At 44.3% G+C, this 21,809-nt stretch overlaps 1 protein-coding gene and 1 long non-coding RNA gene across 3 annotated transcripts; both read right to left on the reverse strand.

Moving 5' to 3' along the window:
* Positions 1–11,590: 11,590 nt before the first annotated feature.
* LOC138637748 (uncharacterized) lies at positions 11,591–18,540 on the reverse strand. Its single transcript, XM_069726661.1, has 2 exons — positions 18,536–18,540; positions 11,591–12,632 (listed from the first exon to the last, which is right to left on the reverse strand). Exons 1-2 carry the CDS (start codon positions 18,538–18,540, stop codon positions 11,714–11,716), a joined length of 924 nt encoding a protein of 307 aa, XP_069582762.1. The 3' UTR covers positions 11,591–11,713.
* A 180-nt stretch (positions 18,541–18,720) lies between these two features.
* LOC138637594 (uncharacterized) lies at positions 18,721–20,117 on the reverse strand. 2 transcript variants are annotated; one of them, XR_011312413.1, is made up of 3 exons: positions 20,020–20,117; positions 18,979–19,091; positions 18,721–18,861 (listed from the first exon to the last, which is right to left on the reverse strand). It is a non-coding gene; the product is annotated as an uncharacterized lncRNA (long non-coding RNA). The 2 variants fall into 2 exon arrangements; XR_011312412.1 differs by having other exon boundaries at positions 18,968–19,091.
* Positions 20,118–21,809: the final 1,692 nt, after the last annotated feature.

Genomic DNA, 21,809 nt, shown 5'->3' on the forward strand with positions numbered 1-21,809 from the left:
TAAAAAAAATCTTAATTTTCTATTTTTTAAAAAAAATAGCATATCTTTATCTAGCAGTTGTGCAACTGGCACAATCTGGGTAGAGATAAATCGTACGTGACAATTTAGCAGGGCCAATAATCTTCATTACTCTGCATTTGCAGTGTATCAACAAACCAATGTAAAAAAAATCTTAATTTTCTATTGTTCTTAAAAATAGTATATCTTTATTTAGCAGTTGTGTGACTGGCGCAATCTGGGTAGAGATAACCGTATGTGACAATTTATCAGGGGAAATAATCTTCATTACTTTGCATTTGCAGTGTGTCAGCAAGCCGATCAATAAAAAAGAAAAAAAAGGCCATGTAACGGATCCAAAAGGTGACTGGATCTCATTCTAGGTTCCTGTAGTGTAGTGCGCAGGCGTGTACTACGGAGGACACAGACATGAACTTCAACCCAATATTGCAGCCAGCGGGTAAGGAAAGGGTGAATCAAACACCCAAAAACCCCGCCCATATGACCGCAAACCTGTCCCGCCAAATTCTTGTGACAGGTTCCCTTTAACTCAAAACTGAAAATAAAGATTAAACAACAACCACGAGATGGATTTCATCAACCAAGGTATCATTTTAATCAGTATAACAGCGCTGATCTGACACTGTGTAGGTTATTATGCACAATCCTGCTGACAGGTTCCCTTTAATGATCAGTAGCGTAGTATTCGGTCACTGTGTGGTGGTAATATGTGGTCTGGTCATGGTGTGGTGGTATTTGTCCTTTGTATGTGATAGTATTGGTCATATTAAAAATCGAAAAATTGTCGTCATGGCAGATTAAAAAATCTTTTGGACAAAACAAAAGCTGTTGTCTATGTATGTCATCTGGTGATAGGAACTTTTAACGTGAAATTGTTGAGAATGTGGTGCAGAAGTGTTTTTCCAAGAGAGAGTGGTGGGACTGTGGACAGTTCGAGGGGTGGAGGTGGGCCTGGGGTGGAGCCTGAGCAGAGTCTCAAGGGGCCCCATAAAATTTTGCCAGTATGGGGCCCTGCAATTCCTAGTGGCAGCTCTGCCCATGAAAAAAGGTGGAGGCAGCATAGGTGTAAAATACTGATGAACACCCACTCATACACATGCCATCCATGGGGTTGGTGGTAACTCAGTATTATAAATGCACACAGATAAGGCGTATATAAGGTGCCATTCAAACATATATGTAGTGTACTATGCTGACTTATTGCCCATTGGTTATTCCCATACTATTAGATCAGGAGGGTGAGCAATAATACATCATGTACGTTTTAATCTTTTCAGGATGCAGCCAGACTTTAAAGTATTAATGGGTGTAGTTGGGGTATCTGTTTTTGTGGAGTTTCTCCTTACATGTTGCTGGGCTGCCCACCTGATCTAATAGTATGAGCATCATCAATAGGCTGTAAGCCAGTCTTCAGCATTCTGCACTACTTTAGCATTGTTACCAGGTAATGGTAAGCATGTATTTTTTTACGTTATTATTGTATTTTTGCCCTTTTCAGTGAATTGAATTCAAGAGAGCTCCGCCCCAACACAACTGAACAAGTTGAGTTTTTAGGCTATTGCTGTTTCTCTCAAATTATCATTGCACATGGGTCTGGGGTAATAGAGGGGGCAGCGTGACCTCCAGTTAGGTGCAGTCAGGGGAGAGCTTTTAAGGCAGCTGTAGAGAGGGGTCTAATTTTTATCATTATTATATGGCTACACTCCCCTTCCCCCCAGCCTGCTTCCCAGCATCACCCCGGACTGCGCCTATCACCTCGCTTTCACACATCGCCAGGACAAGATGGAGAAGACAGGATCTGAGGAGGGGAATGGGGTCTGCATGCAATGTCTGGATCAGAACAGGCTATCAATCAGCAGAAATGTGTCCTGGATTTCTGGGGAGAAGACGGTCCATCCATGTGTATAAAAGACAGCGCTCTATGTATAATCCCTGGCTGCTCCGTGCACTGAACAGGGTGCCCCCCTATAGGCCAACACACTGCTCTCCTGAAATACTCTGTGCTGCTGTCACCCTGCTCCTTCCCCCATATATCCGCTAGGATCCTTGCTGCCTGCCATCCTCGATGACTGTCTACTTGTCAGTATAACTTTGCAGTCACCCAAAAAATGTCTGCTTACTGTGTTCCTAAATCTCATCCTCTCTTATCCCTTAGCAACCACCCAGAATGGGAGGAGAGGAGTGACATCACACATATCAGCAGACTCCGCCCAAAATTACTGCAGTGCAGTAATGTGAGCTAGTTGTACACTAGGTTTTTGTTCAATTTCAGTAGCTGCTCCCCCTAGTGTTTAGAAGTGGAAATACCAAACCTTTTAAAATTATTTTTCATATTTTACTACATTATAAGCAAATGATAATATTTTTTAACAACATTTAAACATTAATTCTATTAATTCTTTACATTTTTTCAATTGCTGGAAAAAAAAATTTCTATAGTTTTTTATGGCACCTTCCCTTTAACAACATATTGCCTACTGCGGTACTGCTGTCCTCCTTTTTCTCACCTTTAGAACTGGTACATAGACTTAAGATAGCTGTTGACCAACAACTATGTTTTTGTATAGCAACATGAACTTTTTGCTTGAGTGACCCTAATGGGTTTTTAATAGTCAAAATTTCCTATTCTTCTTTTACCCGCCAACAGATTAAGTAAGATTCCCCTAACACATCAAAGTGTACATAATTGGGTTGCCCCAACTGAATGAACGCAAGCGGAGGCTGGCTGCTAAAACTAAGGTAGCTGAAGCATGGAAGATGTGGTTTTCCATGTCCAATGTTAATAGAGCATACAGACTGCTGGTACTCTTCTGTAAGGGTATGTGTCCACGTTCAGGATTGCATCAGGATTTGATCAGGATTTTCCATCAGGTTTTCTAAGCCAAAACAAGGAGTGGATGATAAATACAGAAGTGGTGCATATGTTTCTATTATACTTTTCTGCTAATTGTTCCACTCCTGGTTTTGGCTTACAAATACTGATGAAAAATCCTGACCAAATCCTGATGCAATCCTGAACGTGGACACATACCCTAAGGCTGTGTGCACACGTAGCGTTTTTATCGCGGTTTTCCCGCGGTTTTTCGCTATAAAAACGCTATAAAACCGCGAAAAAAACGCTAAGATTAAGCATCCTATCAATTATAATGGAAACCGCAAATTATGTGCACATACTGAGTATTTTTCCGCAGCGGAAAAGATTCGCGGTAAAATACGCAGCATGTTCATTAATTTGCGGAATCGCGGCGATTCCGTGCCCATAGACTTGTATTGTACCGCTTGAATTCCGCAAATCTATAAAAAATTTGCGGAATTCAAGCAGATTTGCGGAGGTACACAGTGCGGCCGACCGGAAGTCACATGGCCATCCCATCATGCCAGGAGCATCCCATAATCCAGGAAGACAATATTCGTCTTCCTGGATGATGGCTGCCAGCATGGACTGGTATGACCGGATGGCGCTGGATGTGCCTTTCATGATTAGTGTGGTAAGTGTCTATGTGTGTGTTCGTGTGTGTGGTGTATATGGTGTATGTGTGTTGTCAGACATAGGCCGATGAGACTACTACTACTCCCATCGGCCTATGTCTATTCCCTATAGTAGCAGCAGGCTCAGCTCGATGGGAGCAGTATTTCCCATCGAACTGTTCCTGCGTGCAAAAAAAACACTTTTTTTTAAATCCACAATGCCCCCCTCTTTCCCTATAAAGTTTCATTGGTGGCCAGTGGCCCGTATTCCCCCCCCCCCCTATAAAGTTTCATTGGTGGCCAGTGGCCCGTATTAACCCCCCCCCTCCCTATAAAGTTTCATTGGTGGCCAGTGGCCCGTATTAACCCCCCACCTCCCTATAAAGTTTCATTGGGGCCAGTGGCCCGTATTAACCCCCCACCTCCCTATAAAGTTTCATTGGTGGCCAGTGGCCCGTATTAACCCCCCACCTCCCTATAAAGTTTCATTGGTGGCCAGTGGCCCGTATTAACCCCCCACCTCCCTATAAAGTTTCATTGGTGGCCAGTGGCCCTTATTAACCCCCCCCCTCCCTACAAAGTTTCATTGGTGGCCAGTGGCCCTTATTAACCCCCCCCTCCCTATAAAGTTTCATTGGTGGCCAGTGGCCCGTATTAAACCCCCCCACCCCCCCCCACACCCCTATAAACTTTCATTGGTGACCAGTGGTTACCTGTGAAAATAAAATATACTTACCTGTCCCCGCCGATCGCCACCTCAAATAAATAAAAAAATAAAAAACCCGTACTCACCTATACGCCCAATTCCACGAATCCCTCGTCAGAAAAAATAGTAAAAAAACAAACCACAACATATACCTACCCTCCGCAGCATCCAAATAAACGAGTGTCCCACGATGATCTACAGTTTAGAGCAGCCACATAACATGCGGCTGCTCTAAACCGCGGCCGCCGATACAATGAACGGGATCGTAAAGCGATCCCGTTCATTGTATACCGAGTTCTCCCGAAGGCAGCTCGCGCTGTTCGGGGGGACTCGTTCTTTGATCACTGCGGCTGCGCGGACTCACCGGCTGACCGGAGATGAACTTATCAGTCCATCTCCGGTCAGCCAGAATAGTTAACCCTTTGCTGTAAAATAAAAAAATTGTCAAAAACCTGTTGTGATCATTTAATTAAAATACTTTTTCCAGACTGTGTGTTTTTTTTTTAATTCTTTACTAAAATTGGATTAATAATGGATAGGCGTCTTATTGACGCCTCTCCATTATTAATCTGGCTTAATGTCACCTTACAATAGCAAGGTGGCATTAACCCTTCATTACCCCATATCCCACCGCTACACGGGAGTGGGAAGAGAGTGGCCAAGTGCCAGAATAGGCGCATCTTCCAGATGTGCCTGTTCTGGGGTGGCTGGGGGCAGATGTTTTTAGCCGGGGGGGCCAAAAACCGTGGACCCTCTCCAAGCTATTAATATCTGCCCTCAGTCACTGGCTTTACTACTCTGGCGGAGAAAATTGCGCGGGAGCCCACGCCATTTTTTTACGCCATTAACCCTTTACTTGCCTGTAGCTATTAAATTTTAATGGTTGAAGGCAAATTAAGGGTTAAATGGCCGAAAAAAATGGCGTGGGCTCCCGCGCAATTTTCTCCGCCAGAGTAGTAAAGCCAGTGACTGAGGGCAGATATTAATAGCCTGGAGAGGGTCCACGGTTTTTGCCCCCCCCCCAGCTAAAAACATCTGCCCCCAGCCACCCCAGAAAAGGCACATCTGGAAGATGCGCCTATTCTGGCACTTGGCCACTCTCTTCCCATTCCCGTGTAGCGGTGGGATATGGGGTAATGAAGGGTTAATGCCACCTTGCTATTGTAAGGTGACATTAAGCCAGATTAATAATAGAGAGGCGTCAATAAGACGCCTATCCATTATTAATCCAATTTTAGTAAAGGGTTAAAAAATACACACACACATTATGTAAAATGATTTTAATGAAATAAAAACGAAGGTTGTTGTAATAATTTATTGAACCCTCAATCCATCTGAAGACCCTCGCCCTGTGACAAAGAAAAAATAATAAACCAACAATATCCTTACCCTCCGCAGATCTGTAACGTCCAACGATGTAAATCCATCTGAAGGGGTTAAAATATTTTGCAGCCACGAGCTTTGCTAATGCAGTCATGCTCATGGCTGCAAAAACCCCGGAGAATGTAGGTAAGGTTGGTCAATGACCTATATTTACCTGCATTTGTGGTGAGGCGCCCTCTGCTGGATGTTTCTAGATCGTGGGAACTTTCCTAGAAAGCTCCCAGGCTCTAGTTCATATGAGGACAACCAGCAGAGGGCGCCCTCTTATGAACTAGAGCCTGGGAGCTTTCTAGGAAAGTTCCCACGATCTAGAAACATCCAGCAGAGGGCGCCTCACCACAAATGCAGGTAAATATAGGTCATTGACCAACTTTACCTACATTCTCCGGGGTTTTTGCAGCCATGAGCATGACTGCATTAGCAAAGCTCGTGGCTGCAAAATATTTTAACCCCTTCAGATGGATTTACATCGTTGGACGTTACAGATCTGCGGAGGGTTAGGATATTGTTGGTTTATTATTTTTTCTTTGTCACAGGGCGAGGGTCTTCAGATGGATTGAGGGTTCAATAAATTATTACAACAACCTTCGTTTTTATTTCATTAAAATCATTTTACATAATGTGTGTGTGTATTTTTTAACCCTTTACTAAAATTGGATTAATAATGGATAGGCGTAATAATTGACGCCTCTCCATTATTAATCTGGCTTAATGTCACCTTACAATAGCAAGGTGGCATTAACCCTTCATTACCCCATATCCCACCGCTACACGGGAATGGGAAGAGAGTGGCCAAGTGCCAGAATAGGCGCATCTTCCAGATGTGCCTTTTCTGGGGTGGCTGGGGGCAGATGTTTTTAGCCGGGGGGGGGCCAATAACCATGGACCCTCTCCAGGCTATTAATATCTGCCCTCAGTCACTGGCTTTACTACTCTGGCGGAGAAAATTGCGCGGGAGCCCACGCCATTTTTTTTCCAAATTAACCCTTTAATTTAGTAGATAGAAAGCCCAAATATTGCACATACACACTACTAACAATATTAGTGTGGAAAGGCAAAAAAATGGGGATATGAGATGGTTTACTGTATGTCACCATGTCACATATCATGTCGGGTTTAGGAAGGAGATAGCAAAAGTCGGGAATTTAATTACCGGCTTTTAAGCTAACTACTGCTGTATGAAATATATATATATATATATATATATATATATATATGTGTGTGTCTCACTAACACATATATATATATACAGTGGGGCAAAAAAGTATTTAGTCAGTCAGCAATAGTGCAAGTTCCACCACTTAAAAAGATGAGAGGCGTCTGTAATTTACATCATAGGTAGACCTCAACTATGGGAGACAATCTGAGAAAAAAAAATCCAGAAAATCACATTGTCTGTTTTTTTAACAATTTATTTGCATATTATGGTGGAAAATAAGTATTTGGTCAGAAACAAAATTTCATCTCAATACTTTGTAATATATCCTTTGTTGGCAATGACAGAGGTCAAACGTTTTCTGTAAGTCTTCACAAGGTTGCCACACACTGTTGTTGGTATGTTGGCCCATTCCTCCATGCAGATCTCCTCTAGAGCAGTGATGTTTTTGGCTTTTCGCTTGGCAACACGGACTTTCAACTCCCTCCAAAGGTTTTCTATAGGGTTGAGATCTGGAGACTGGCTAGGCCACTCCAGGACCTTGAAATGCTTCTTACGAAGCCACTCCTTCGTTGCCCTGGCGGTGTGCTTTGGATCATTGTCATGTTGATAGACCCAGCCACGTTTCATCTTCAATGCCCTTGCTGATGGAAGGAGGTTTGCACTCAAAATCTCACGATACATGGCCCCATTCATTCTTTCATGTATCCGGATCAGTCGTCCTGGCCCCTTTGCAGAGAAACAGCCCCAAAGCATGATGTTTCCACCACCATGCTTTACAGTAGGTATGGTGTTTGATGGATGAAACTCAGTATTCTTTTTCCTCCAAACACGACAAGTTGTGTTTCTACCAAACAGTTCCAGTTTGGTTTCATCAGACCATAGGACATTCTCCCAAAACTCCTCTAGATCATCCAAATGCTCTCTAGCAAACTTCAGACGGGCCCGGACATGTACTGGCTTAAGCAGTGGGACACGTCTGGCACTGCAGGATCTGAGTCCATGGTGGCGTAGTGTGTTACTTATGGTAGGCCTTGTTACATTGGTCCCAGCTCTCTGCAGTTCATTCACTAGGTCCCCCGCGTGGTTCTGGGATTTTTGCTCACCGTTCTTGTGATCATTCTGATCCCACGGGGTGGGATTTTGCGTGGAGCCCCAGATCGAGGGAGACTATCAGTGGTCTTGTATGTCTTCCATTTTCTAATTATTGCTCCCACTGTTGATTTCTTCACTCCAAGCTGGTTGGCTATTGCAGATTCAGTCTTCCCAGCCTGGTGCAGGGCTACAATTTTGTTTCTGGTGTCCTTTGACAGCTCTTTGGTCTTCACTATAGTGGAGTTTGGAGTCAGACTGTTTGAGGGTGTGCACAGGTGTCTTTTTACACTGATAACAAGTTTAAACAGGTGCCATTACTACAGGTAATGAGTGGAGGAAAGAGGAGACTCTTAAAGAAGAAGTTACAGGTCTGTGAGAGCCAGAAATCTTGATTGTTTGTTTCTGACCAAATACTTATTTTCCACCATAATATGCAAATAAATTGTTAAAAAAACAGACAATGTGATTTTCTGGATTTTTTTTTCTCAGTTTGTCTTCCATAGTTGAGGTCTACCTATGATGTAAATTACAGACGCCTCTCATCTTTTTAAGTGGTGGAACTTGCACTATTGCTGACTGACTAAATACTTTTTTGCCCCACTGTATATATATATATATATATATATATATATATATATATATATATATATATATATATATAGAGAGAGAGAGAGAGAGAGAGAGAGAGAGAGAGAGAGAGAGAGAGAGAGAGAGAGAGAGTATATGTTTTTATTATTTTTTGGAGCACATGGATCCATTGTATGTCCGTGTGTCGGTTTTGCAAGCCTGCGAGAAAATCTCGCAGTACGGATGCCATACGGATTACATACGGAGGATGCCATGCGCTAAATACGCTGACACACCCTGCCTACGTAGGAGATATGGACCAATATTTTGGGGAATTGTCACCGATTTACGGCCGTAAAATACGGACCGTATTGTCTTATGCTGAGTGTGACGCCGACCATATACTGCGTGTACACTGTTATGTACTGCGTGGCCTGTATTCACACATCGGGTATTCTAAAAAATGTCGTGGACTGTGCTACATAGTATGTGGCTGCTATATACAGAAATACATATGTCTAATAACTGCTGCGTTAGAATCGTGGCACCATAAGTGTACTGATTTTTTTACATTTCTTATCAAAATAATAATTTTATCAAATATAGTGACTGGTTCTCTATCAAAATTGTAGATAGAAAAACACCCGGAGGTCTGGGACCGTGCGAGTGAGGAGTACAAAGCCTCCGCCTCTAAACGTGATGCCTGGCCAGCCATTGTAACAGAAATTTATCCACAGTGGCCTCAGCTACCAAAAGCGGGCCAAAAACTTATTTGTAAGTATGTTAAATTCGTGTTATTTTTATTACGTATGTACTATCTAATTGTCTATTTGTGTCACTTCCCTCTTTAGGTCTGGCCTTCTGTCTGTCACGGATATTCATTGTTTGGTGATTTTGTCTTTCATGTAATCCAAGTGGCTGGTTTGTTGTGGCAAAAAGCACACAAACATTGTCACAACCAATGTGCGACGGGCTCAGACTGGTGTCAATATGGCCGCTCTTTCCTCACCGCAGTCAGTGCCCGTTCCATACTCCCCTCTAGTCATGCTTCACACAGGGTTAATGACATCGTTAACAAAGCGAGGTGTTACACACTCTGGTTATACACCTAACCCTGTTTGACAATGTTTTTACTATAGATTCTGCGTATGCAGCATCAATAGTACAAAGATTGAAATTAAAAAATAATAAAAATAACGTTATTCTCACCCTCCGACCTCCCGCCCTGTCCTTAACAGTGCAAGCGGCAAGTTCGATGCAGCAGTACCTGTCGTGTCAGCGGTCTCTGCGAAATCACTGCACAACCTGATCATAAATCCCCTCTGTCCAGTGCCACTTTGGATTGGTTAAACTTGTGGACATACGTGGCTGGGCAATATAGTACTTGTCCTGTCCAATATACTACGTGTTCATGCATATTCTGTAGTAGCCGATGCGTTAGAACTGGGCCACCATCTATTTCCTTTCTAATTTTTATAAATTTTTCAATTTCAGTGGAAGATGTGAAAAAACGTTGGAGATCAGTGACCGACAGACTGATGAAGGCACAGAAGGTAGAAAGTGGCAGCTCGCCCTCAAAAAAGAGGGTGCCGTTTGCAGACCAGCTGCAATTCATTTTAACAAGCAGAAATTTGCGGCGGTAAGTTTTATATATATATATATTTATTGGAATTTTCCACGTTTCACAGTACTCTTGTATTGACAAAGTCTTTTTTTATTCCTTGTACAGAACTGAAGGCAATGTTAGGGCCGAAACCCCACCGGTCCAGGAAGACAACAGCCTGGAGCTGGGTGATGGAGAGGAGGTGGAGGACTATCCTATTTGCTCCTCACCAAATCCACCCTTGCCTAGGCAGTCATCATCCATGCAAGCTGCAGTTATGCCCCCCACCTGTACTGTGGCAAGTTCGTCATCTGCGGTGGATGCGGCGGTGTTGTCTTCCGCTGCTGTTCCTGCCTCTTCTGCTGCGTCCAGCTCCTTTGTTGGGGGTTCAAGGCCCACTGGGTTGGGGTCTGGTTCTGCCCGTCCTGTGCCAATGGTTAGGCCAGCACCCAAGAAGGGGAAAAAAAAGGATGGTTCGACTGGTGCCATTGAGGCACTCACAAGTCGAACCCTCAATATGATAGACCATTCATCTCCACAAGATGAAATGGATAAATTTGGATCTGTGGTAGCTAGCCGCCTAAGGTCCATGACATGGGACAGGCAGAGCCTGTGCATGACAGCAGTTAATGCAGTCCTAATGTCTGCTGCTGTCCCATCAGCAATCCCCCCACCACAAGACATAGTGGTGGGAATTATGAAAGCATTTACGATCCCAAGTGGGCCGCCACCACCACCACCAGCAGCTGCTTCTCAAAGGTTTTTTCATGCAGCACACAGGCCCGACGCAGCTGAAGCCTATAATTCAAGCCACTGTCCAACTCGTCAAAGTTCTGGCCATAATGTTTCCCAAAACACGAGTATTTCGTCGCAAGATATGTTTCCGGGGTATGGGTACGAGCCAGAGTACCAGCAATTTTGATGAATTAGGTCCTAAACCCCCCTGTCCTGTTGACAGGTTGTTCAAAAATCCATAGTTGATGCACTTTTGTCCTGTTGACAGGTTTTGATAGCGTCCATTCTTGATGGACTGTTTTGGACAATGTTTGTCCTTTTTTTCTACAAGCTACGTCTGTTACCGACGTTACATTTTTATGTGTAGTACACATATTTTGTTTTGGAAAAAAATTATACATATATTTTTGGGAAATATGTGTGTCCAGACAAAGGTCAATTTGTTTGGATTTCTGTCCCCAACCCAACTGTTCTGTTGACAGGTTGTTCACAAATCCATTGTTGATGCAGTATTTTGTCCTGTTGACAGGTTGTTATATTGTCCATTTTTGATGGACTGTTCTGGACAATGTTTGTCCTTGTGTTATAATACCAACGTCATTTAAAGACGTTTTGTTTTTATGTGTAGTACACAGTGTTATTTATGAATAAAAACTAAATTTGTTTTTTGCAAAAATGTCTGGTAATTTCATATTCTAAAAAAAGTTTATTTCAATTAGCAAATTATGAACTGTGAGTAATGGGATAATAACTGTCAGTGACTAAAGAGTAAGTTGCGGACACAAGGTTTGATTTTTCAAACAAAATTCTTATTTATTAATTCCTTTTGTTTTTTAAATGATAAAGATCAAAAGGACATTGAATGCATGGGGTTAGCCATCCAATCTGCTCAGCTGTACTGATGAAGAACACAAGGGCTGTGATTATTTTGGGGTTAGCCATCCGATTTGCTCTTCTGAACAGGCTGACATCTTGATGGGGATTAAGTGTTTGATCTTCTCTGCTGTTCAGGCTGCTCAACACCGGCACAGGAGTATTGCCAGTGCACGGCACCTTCAGGACTCATGAAGTAGTCAGTGAAGGTTTCTCGCACACGCACCCCCGAGATGGATTGCCTGCCTTGACCCAAGTTGTCCACTGCAATTAATTCAGACAGCTGTGACTCCTCAACTACCTCTGTGCTGTATTCCCGAACGTAGTTGTGGAGAACACAGCATGCCTTGATCACAGTGTCCACGGTCTCCGTATCTAGCTGGATGGCAGTGTGAAAGATCCTCCACTGACTACACATGATCCCAAAGGTGCATTCCACATATTTTCGTGCACGGCTCAGCCGATAGTTGAAAATCCTCCGCCGGTCATCCAGTGCCCTTCGTGGGTATGGGCGCAGCAGGTTAGTTTTTAAGGGAAATGCCTCATTCGATACCATCACAAAGGGTACAGGATGTGTGGAACCAGGCAAAGGTCTTGGGGCTGGGAGCGTTCCGCCATCTTGAAGAATTTGAAGTCCAATCTGTGATGATTGCAGCACCCGAGAGTCCCCAGAACTGCCATAAGCACCAACGTCGATGGCAACAAACTTGTAATGGGCATCAGCCACCGCCATCAGGACCACAGAAAAATATTTTTTATAATTAAAGAAGCGTGATCCTGATCTTGGTGGCTTCAGCACTCTCACATGTTTACCATCGACAGCACCTATGCAGTTGGGGAAATTGGCCACAGACTGAAAGCCTGCTGCTACCTGCAGCCAAGTCTCTTCGGTTGGGCAAGGCATCACGATGGGCTGCAACTTCTGCCAGATGACGGCACATGTGCACCTCACAATTAGAGAGATGGTGGATTTGCCAACCCTAAATTGGAGGTGCAGGGATGTGTAGCTCTCTCCTGTGGCCAAAAACCTGGAAAAAAATGTGAAAAAATTAGAATATTTTAAATAATTATGAAATACCGGATTACGTACCGGTAATGCTCTTTTATAGAGCCCACGACAGCACCCACTAGAGAGAGGGGATCCGCCCCTAGGAACAGGAAACCTACAGAGAGATAAAAGGGGCGGCCCCCCTCGCTCCTCAGTTGTTTTACAGAGAATAGGAGGAACCGCCGCCAGGTTTTAGTTAACAGGTTCAGGTATATTCATATATATATATACATATTTACAACCTTATGCTACTTTCTTCTAATATTTACACCTCACCAAAGAAGCACCACGTGCGACTATATACAGAAAAGGGAGGGATGTGAAAGGGTGCTGTCGTGGGCTCTATAAAAGAGCATTACCGGTACGTAATCCGGTATTTTCTATTCGCCACGACAGCACCCACTAGAGAGAATTTCAGAGACTATAGACTGGGTGGGTTTACTGAGTCAAGGACCGATACCCCAAAAGTCAGATCAGAAGCAGAGGATAGATCTAATCTATAATGTTTATAGAAGGTATTAGGTGAAGACCAAGTTGCAGCCTTACATATAAGGTCTATTGGCACATTCGCCCTTTCTGCCCAGGAAGTCGACAAGGCTCTTGTAGAGTGTGCTCCTATACGCATTGGAGGATCTCTACCTCCAGCTTTATACGCCAGGATTATGGCCTCTCTGATCCAGCGAGATAATGTGTTCTTTGTCACTCTGGTACCTTTGGTTTTACCCTGGAAAGACACAAAGAGAGCCCTACTCTTCCTCCAGTCCCTGGTTCTCTCTAAATAGGCTAGCACAATTCTTTTTACATCTAGAGTATGAAGTTTTACTTCTTCTGGAGTTGAGTGGTTCTCATAAAAGGTAGGTAACAAGATCTCCTGGGTTCTATGAAAAGTAGTGGCTACTTTAGGAAGATAACAAGGGTCTGTTTTCAAAATTATCCTATCTGATGTTACAGATAAAAAGGGAGGATCTATAGATAATGCCTGGAGATCACTCACTCTTCTAGCAGAAACTAATGCCACTAACAATACCGTTTTCAAAGAAATATTTTTTAGTGAGGCTGTATGGAGAGGCTCAAACGGTGGCTGTGTCAATGCTTCCAGGACTATGGATAAATCCCACTGAGGCACCTGCGGTATGCTAATTGGTCTTGAACGCTCACAGGCAGATATGAATCGGGATATCCACCTATTACCCGCCACATCATAATTAAAAAGAGCTCCTAAAGCTGAAACCTGGACCTTCAGAGTGCTTACAGAGAGTCCTAATTCCAAACCTCTTTGTAGAAATTCCAACACTGGAAATATAGGAACTTCAGATGAAAGTTGTGCAGTATGGAATTGAAGAAATTTTCTCCAAATTCTAACATAAATTCTAGTAGTTGAAGGTTTTCTACTCTTCATAAGAGTGTTAATTAACCCACTAGAAAACCCCCTTATACTTAGTAACTGCCTCTCAAACTCCAGGCAGTCAGGTTCATGCCCTTTGCCTGAGGATGGAGGAATGGTCCCTGAGAGAGCAAGTCCTTGGACTGAGGCAGAATCCACGGGTCTGACACTGACATCGCCCTCAGCCATGAGAACCATGGCCTTTTGGGCCAGAATGGGGCTATTAACAGAACTCTTGCGCCTTCCTCCCTTATTTTTCTTATTACTATAGGTAATAGATTCCATGGGGGGAAAGCATAGGCCAGGTCGAATGTCCATGGTACCTGGAGGGCATCGAGTATGTCCGGCTTGTCCTCCCTGCATAGAGAGGCAAACCTCCTGACCTGACGGTTGGCTCTTGTGGAAAACAAGTCTATTTGAGGAACACCCCATCGAGCTGTTATTAATCTGAAAATCTTCCTGTTCAGCATCCATTCTCCCTGATGAAGAGTGTGACGGCTGAGGAAATCGGCATGAAAATTGTCTATGCCCCTGATGTGCACTGCTGACAAGGATAGCAGATGACCTTCGGCCAACTCCATGATGTCTGAAGCCACTTCTCTGAGTTTGTCCGACCTTGTACCTCCTTGATGGTTCAGATACGCCACCGCAGTGGTGTTGTCGGAGAATACTCTTGTGTGTGAGCCGCTGAGCTGAGGAAGAAAGTGAAGTAGGGAGTAGTATATAGCCCTCAACTCTTTGACATTTGAGGAATTATTAAGTTCTGAACTGGACCAAAGACCCTGGACCCATTGATCCTGAAAATGTGCCCCCCAGCCTTCAGGACTAGCGTCTGTGGTCACTATACTAGAAGGGGTGATTACCCATAGAACCCCTCTCGAAAGATTTTTCCGATTCAACCACCACATAAGGGAGTGTACTACTTCTGACGTTAGGAAAACTGTTCTATCCAGACATCCTCTATTTTTAATATCCTCATCCAATACAAATTTTTGTAGATGTCTAGTATGGAACTGCGCCCACTGGACCGCAGGAATGCACGATGTTAGAGAACCTAGTAGTGACATGACATTCCTTAATGACATACTACGCTTTCTGATCGCTAAGGACACTTTATCGAATATGGAAGTTTTCTTATCCTCAGGAAGCTTGCAAATCTGGTCAACTGAATCTAGAAGGAGCCCAAGGAATTTCTGACACGTTACTGGCTGGAGTCTAGATTTTTCCCAATTAACCAGCCAGCCCAGGTTTTGTAAGGATGACACTACCTCCTGTAACCTCTGCTCACACTGTAGGGAGTTCTTACCTACAATCAATAGGTCATCCAAATACGGAATGACCAAGGTATCTTTTACCCGTAAAAAGGACATTACTTCCAGTAGCAATTTAGTAAAAACCCTTGGGGCCATAGATAAACCGAAGGGCATTGCCCGGTATTGTAGATGACGAATTTGCCCTTCTATACAAACTGCTACTCGAAGAAATTGCTGATGTAAATGGTGTATAGGAATATGGTAATAAGCATCTTTAAGATCCAATACTACCATGTAACAGTTTGGAAATAGATTTTTTATGGCCGAACGTATGGATTCCATTTTAAATGTTTTGGGTCTTATAAAGGAGTTCAGTTTTCTCAAGTTAATTATAGTTCTGAAAGAGCCATCAGGCTTACTAATCAGAAATAAGGGAGAGTAAAATCCCCTCCCTATCTGGGAAGATGGAACCTCTACCAGCACTTGTTTGAGTAAGAGGGATTTAACTTCGGTTTCAAGTGCCTCTTGTTGAGGCCTGGATCTTAAGGTGGTAAGGAGGAAGGAGTCCGGAGGTCTTCTAATAAAGTCTAATGTGAGGCCTGAAGATATTAAATCAATGGCCCATGGATTAACCGTTATGTCTTTCCACTGCTTACTAAATTGTTTTAGTCTTCCTCCCACCGGTGAAATATAATCAGCGGAATTTATCTGCTGGCTTGAAGGGGCGCTTATTGAACAAATTTCCTCTTTGTTTGAAATCCTTGTTATTCCATCGGTCCCTGAAGCCTCCCTTCCTTCCGAATGGTGGCTTCTTGAACGCCCTTCTGTAAGAAGGAATAAAGGGATTAGGGAACCCCTTCTTCCTTTCACCTGCCTTAGTGAGAATTTCGTCTAAGACCGTTCCAAAGAGGTACTCACCCTGGCAGGGTATAGTACACAATTTAGCCCTGGACTGGGCATCCTCTTTCCAATTCTTTAACCATAAAGCGCGCCGTGCCGTATTAGTGAGGCTGGCTGTTCTGGCTGCTAGGCGGAGAGAGTCTATAGAGGCATCAGAAATGAAGGCTGCCGCCCCCTTAATCAAAGGAATAGAGGCACGTAGTTTCTCCCTAGATACACCACTCTTAATATTTTGGTCCAACTGCTCCAGCCAGACCAGCATAGATCTACTAGTGGACGTGGCTGAGATCGCCGGTTTAAATGCCGTGACACAAGCTTCCCATGACCTCTTAAGCAGAGCGTCTGATTTTCTATCCATGGGGTCAGGCAAGGAGCCCGCATCCTCTACGGGTAAGGAGGATCGGCGAGAAGTTGATGCTACAGCCGCATCCACTTTAGGAATTTTAGACCAAACTGCCAAGTCCTCATCATCAAAGGGGTACCGCCTCTTACATGATACCGGTACAAAGCCCTTCTGTCCTTTAGCCCATTCTTTTTTAACAAGGTCTTTAATGGCCTGATTCACAGGGAATACTTGGCCCTTTCGCTGCGATAAACCTGCGAACATGATGTCCTGTGGTGTCTGGGGATCTTTAGACTCTGACACCCCCATTGTTCCTCTTACAGCTTTAACCAAATTATTTACATTGTCTGTAGGAAAACAGACATAATCTTCCTCCTCCGAGGAATCCAATCTCTGAGAGATGTCTGAGTCCACCTCTCCACTTTCTGCTGATGTGTCGGCTATAGGTGAAAGAGTCCTTCTACTTCTCCTTTCCATATTAACCGCCGGACTACCCCTCAAGGACTGAAGCTCTTCCCGGATCATGAGACGTATGTCATTCATCCTGACCGAACTCTCCTGCTGTAAAGTGTTATCAATGCAATGTTGACATAGCTCCTTAATATATGAGTCAGGTAGGGGCTCATTACATATCTTACACTGCTTATGTTTAGATTTTGACGTCCGCTTAGCCTATAAAAAAGACACAAGCAGAGGAGACTACTGTAAGAGATATGAAGCTATATATACACTTATCCGGAAAATAAAATATATACCGGCTGCAGAGTTGTCTGGTCGGCCTGGGGTTTGGAACGGGACGATTTTTTCCCTGATTTATCCGTGGAATCACTCATTTTTGAGTGTCCGCTGATTTTCTTATTAGCATCACCACTAGGCAGGATTACAACCTCCAGTGGGCGCTCAATATCTTCCTGAGACGACATGGTGCGCACAGTGCCATGTGTCTTCAGCCTTATATAGAGCCGTTCTTACAAGGGATACACGCCCCCATCTTTCCTCCCCCCTTTTTTTTTTTTTTTTTTACCTGACCAACTTTATTGGTCCTCTCCACCGCTGTTGAGCGCCAAGGCGTCCACGCCAGCATGCTCAGCTGACCCCGCATACCCGGAAGTTGCTCTTTACATCCGGGTACGCCGACCATACAGCGCCTGCATGCGCTCGCGCGTCTTCCTTCTCTGCAGAGGAAGAGAAGCTCCTGCTACCGCGGCCGTTCATGCCCCACTGTGGCCGGAGGGTAAGCGCTTTCCATAGCGACACTTACTTGGTGTGCTGACGGGGATTCTTTAGGCGGTGGAGCAAAAACCAACGGTCTCCCAACAGGGAGACTGTTGTGATCCCGGCATGCTGATGTATCCAGATGAGGGGGGAACCAACAGGAACCCCCGTCTCTGATGCTCGCTCTGGGGCCCCTGTCGCTCAGCAGAGACGTACAGGCTGTGTTCCAGGCGAGCTTTTCCTCTTCTTAGCTGCAGAGATTCTCTCTGAGGGTTCCCTCCTTGGGAACAGGAAACCAACTGAGGAGCGAGGGGGGGCCGCCCCTTTTATCTCTCTGTAGGTTTCCTGTTCCTAGGGGCGGATAAATAATAATAATAATCTTTATTTTTATATAGCGCTAACAAATTCCGCAGCGCTTTACAGTTTTGCACACATTATCATCACTGTCCCCGATTGGGCTCACAATCTAGAATTCCTATCAGTATGTCTTTGGATCCCCTCTCTCTAGTGGGTGCTGTCGTGGCGAATAGAAAAATATGCATGACAACATAACTAGTACGATTCAGGGGCACTAGATCTGTAAACATTGTGGCGCAGTGGCAGAAATATGGGGGCACTGGCAGCATTGGGACATAATTGCAGCATTATGGGGGCAATGGCAGCATTGTAGCGCACTGTCAGCATTATGGCGGCACTGTGGCAGCATTATAGGGGCACTAGCAGCATTGTGGCGCACTGGCAGCATTAGGGCGGCACTGTGGCAGCAGCAGCATTATAGGGGCACTAACAGCATTGTGGCGCAGTGGCAGCATTATGGAGGCACTGGCAGCATTGGGACGTAATAGCAGCATTATGGAGGAACTGGCAGCATTGGGACGTAATAGCAGCATTATGGGGGCACTGTTGCAGCATTAACTATGGGGCCAATGTGTGGAGTTTTTTTTTTTTTTTTTAAAAAGGGCCTTACCGCAAGGTGATGAGCAGCCTTTCCTCAGCAGAGATTGATCTTCGCATACATGTGTCTTCGTAGCTGAGTTGTGGAGCCAGAATTATAAGAAGGCGATCAAATGCCTGAATCGTAAGCCGGCTAAACTGGATAAATTTTTCAGGAAAACTGAATGTAAAAAAAAAAAAATTCTCAAACCACAGATATATAACACAACAGTTTATAACATCAAAAAAAAAAAACGTGAACACAGAAGACAATATATCATTTCTACCTATATCTTACCTCCTTAAATCTTGGTAAAGGACATGGAAGTGTCCCTTTTCCTCCCGCTCATTAATAATGGGATGAACCCACATCCGTTTTGGACGTCTTCTATTCCTTCTCCGAGATTGCTCCTATGGGAGAATATAGTATTTATTATTTACACAGAATTGTGGCACGATTCTCACGCATCGGGTATTCTAGAATATGCATGTCCCAGTAGTATATGGACAATGATGATTCAAGAATTCGCGGCAGACTGTGTCCGTCGATGTTTGATCGAGGCAACCTTTATGACATCATCATCGCCATGGCAACCATTTTGACATCAACGTCGATGTGCCCGTTGCTGATTGGCCTGGCGGCCTCGACCAATCAGAGACGCGGTATTTCAAAGTCGGTACTGTGCCCGTCGCTGATTGGTCGAGGCCTGCCTGGCGGCATCGACCATGCAGGGACACGGGATTTCAAGGACAGACAGAAATACAGACAGACAGACAGACAGACATACGGAAAAATAGACAATTACATATATATATATATGGTACTGTACAACGCATAGACAATCGCTGCTAAGGCTACTTTCACTTCCATCAGTACTGTTCCGTCGCAATACACTGACGCCGACATACCCATGGACGTTGTGAAATAACTGCATGACGTGGGCAGCAGATGTATTTTTTATACACATCCGCTGCCCATTCTGCAGTCTGGGGAGGAGGGGGTGTATTTTCTGGCGCACATGAGCAGTCAAAAATGGCGGATGCGATGCACCAAGAAAAACATATAGGTAAGGATTTTACGTCTCGACGGTCTGCCAAAAAAAGACACATACATCGCACAATGGATGCAACGTACGGCAAAACGTCGCAAACCATTGCTAATACAAGTGTATGGGAAAATAAAATCCTGCAAGCACATATGCAGGATCCGTTTTATCCCAAAACGACAGATTGCGAGGAAGCGTTACGGAAGTGGGAAGTAGCCGATCAGCAGCAACAGAAACACTACAAATCCACAGCATAGTCCGCATAGTGTGCACATCTAATGACATTATATTACCTGCTCAGTGTGGTGGTGCAGCAAAATCAGTGCCGTCAGCAACAAAAGATGGTTTTGTTGTGGCGAAAGACGCCAATGGGGCTGAACGTGCGGCATGTTGAAAGCAGCAAAAAAGCAAAATGGAGAAGAGGGGATGGAACAGGAAATGACCTATGAGAGTCTCTTTTTTTCCTTTTTTTTTTAACCAACTTTATTTGTTATTAAAAACGCTTAAAAAACGCATTAAAAACGCTAGAAAAAAACGCACCAAAAACGCATGCGGATTTCCGGAAGAAAACATCAGGTTTTCTTCAGGAAAATTGCATGAAAAATCTGCACACATTCCTGAACGTGTGCACATAGCCTAACACTTCTAATAAACATGTAATACATCAAGGGAATACCAGTGGGATAGCTGTAGACAGGAAAAATGCCAGAGAATTTCTTTGCATCATTTATACTTTAATAATGAGTTATTTTTGTGTAATGTTTAATTAGAGCATGTGTTCAAATGCTTTTGGAGGCTCTCTTCTTTCTTCTGTTGATCTGTATCTTGGACCCCATCCAGATTCTGGGTGCAGCTGTCACTAGGATTATCTTCCTCATCATTCTCAATTCATCACTTCTGCTGTTTTGTCACATATGTCCAAATAAGTTACAGTCAAACTGAAGAAACACTTTGGAATCACTGATCAATTTACACTTACAATAGCTTGCAAAATTATTCACCCCTTTGGCTTTTTACCTACTTTGCTACATTTCCAGGGAAATCCAATTTGTGTTTGATGAATCAGCATTAAATAGTCTAAAAGTTGGTGAAGTGAAATGAGAAAAATATAGGCATAGATTAAATTTAATGGATCAAATAACTAAAAATTGGCATGTGCATATGTATTCACCTCTTTGCAATGAAGCCCCTAAAAAATTCTGGTGCAAGCAATTACCTTCATATGTCAGATGCTTGGTGAAAGGAAGTCCCCCTGTGTGCAATCAAAGTGTCACATGGTCTGTCAGTGTAACGCTCATGCCCAGACTGGATGGCGCGAGCGAGGATTGTGGCCCCACTGTGCCAAAAACCAGACTAACCCTGGAGGGGCATGACTAATCAGCTACCTTGGTGTCCACTGGTGGTGAAGTCAGACTTGTGCGACAGCTGCCAGGTACCATTCCAGGGTGGCATCTGGCAGTACCACCTGACCCCACAGGGGCACAGGACACTAAAGACAGGTGCAGGCGAGTATTGTAGATAGCTGATGTTTAGACTGGCAAGTACTGGCAGATAAGAATGATGTGCAGGTGGGCACAGTTACACTCTGGCATGCAGGCCGGTACAGCTGACACTCTGGCAAGCAGGTGGGCACAGTTGGCACTGTGGCAGGCAGGCGGGCATGACTGACACCCTGGCAGCCAGGCGCGCACGGCTGACACTCTGGCAGGCAGGCGGGCACAATTCAGACTGGAGGAACAGGAACTGTTGAGGGAAAGGCAGGAAGACTGGCAGGTAAGAGTGGAATATAAGAACAAGTAGGAACCAGTACAGACTGGAGGCAGTTTCAGGAAGGACTGGGACACAAGCAGGTACAAGTGGGATGTGCAGACAGGTAGGACTCAGGTCAGACTGGACAAACAAGGAGCCGCTGATGCGGAGAGCGAGCAGAGCAGAGCCACTGAGGCGGAGAGGAAGCATAGCAGGGGCGGAGAGGAAGCATAGCAGAGGCAGAAAGGGAGCAGAGCAGAGCCGCGGAGAGGGAGCAGAGCAGCAGAGGCAGAGAGACCAGAGCTGGGCTGCAGATGTGGAGAGGAAAAAGAGC

This window comes from Ranitomeya imitator, chromosome 5 (genome assembly GCF_032444005.1).
Source record: "Ranitomeya imitator isolate aRanImi1 chromosome 5, aRanImi1.pri, whole genome shotgun sequence".
Lineage (NCBI taxonomy): Eukaryota > Metazoa > Chordata > Amphibia > Anura > Dendrobatidae > Ranitomeya > Ranitomeya imitator.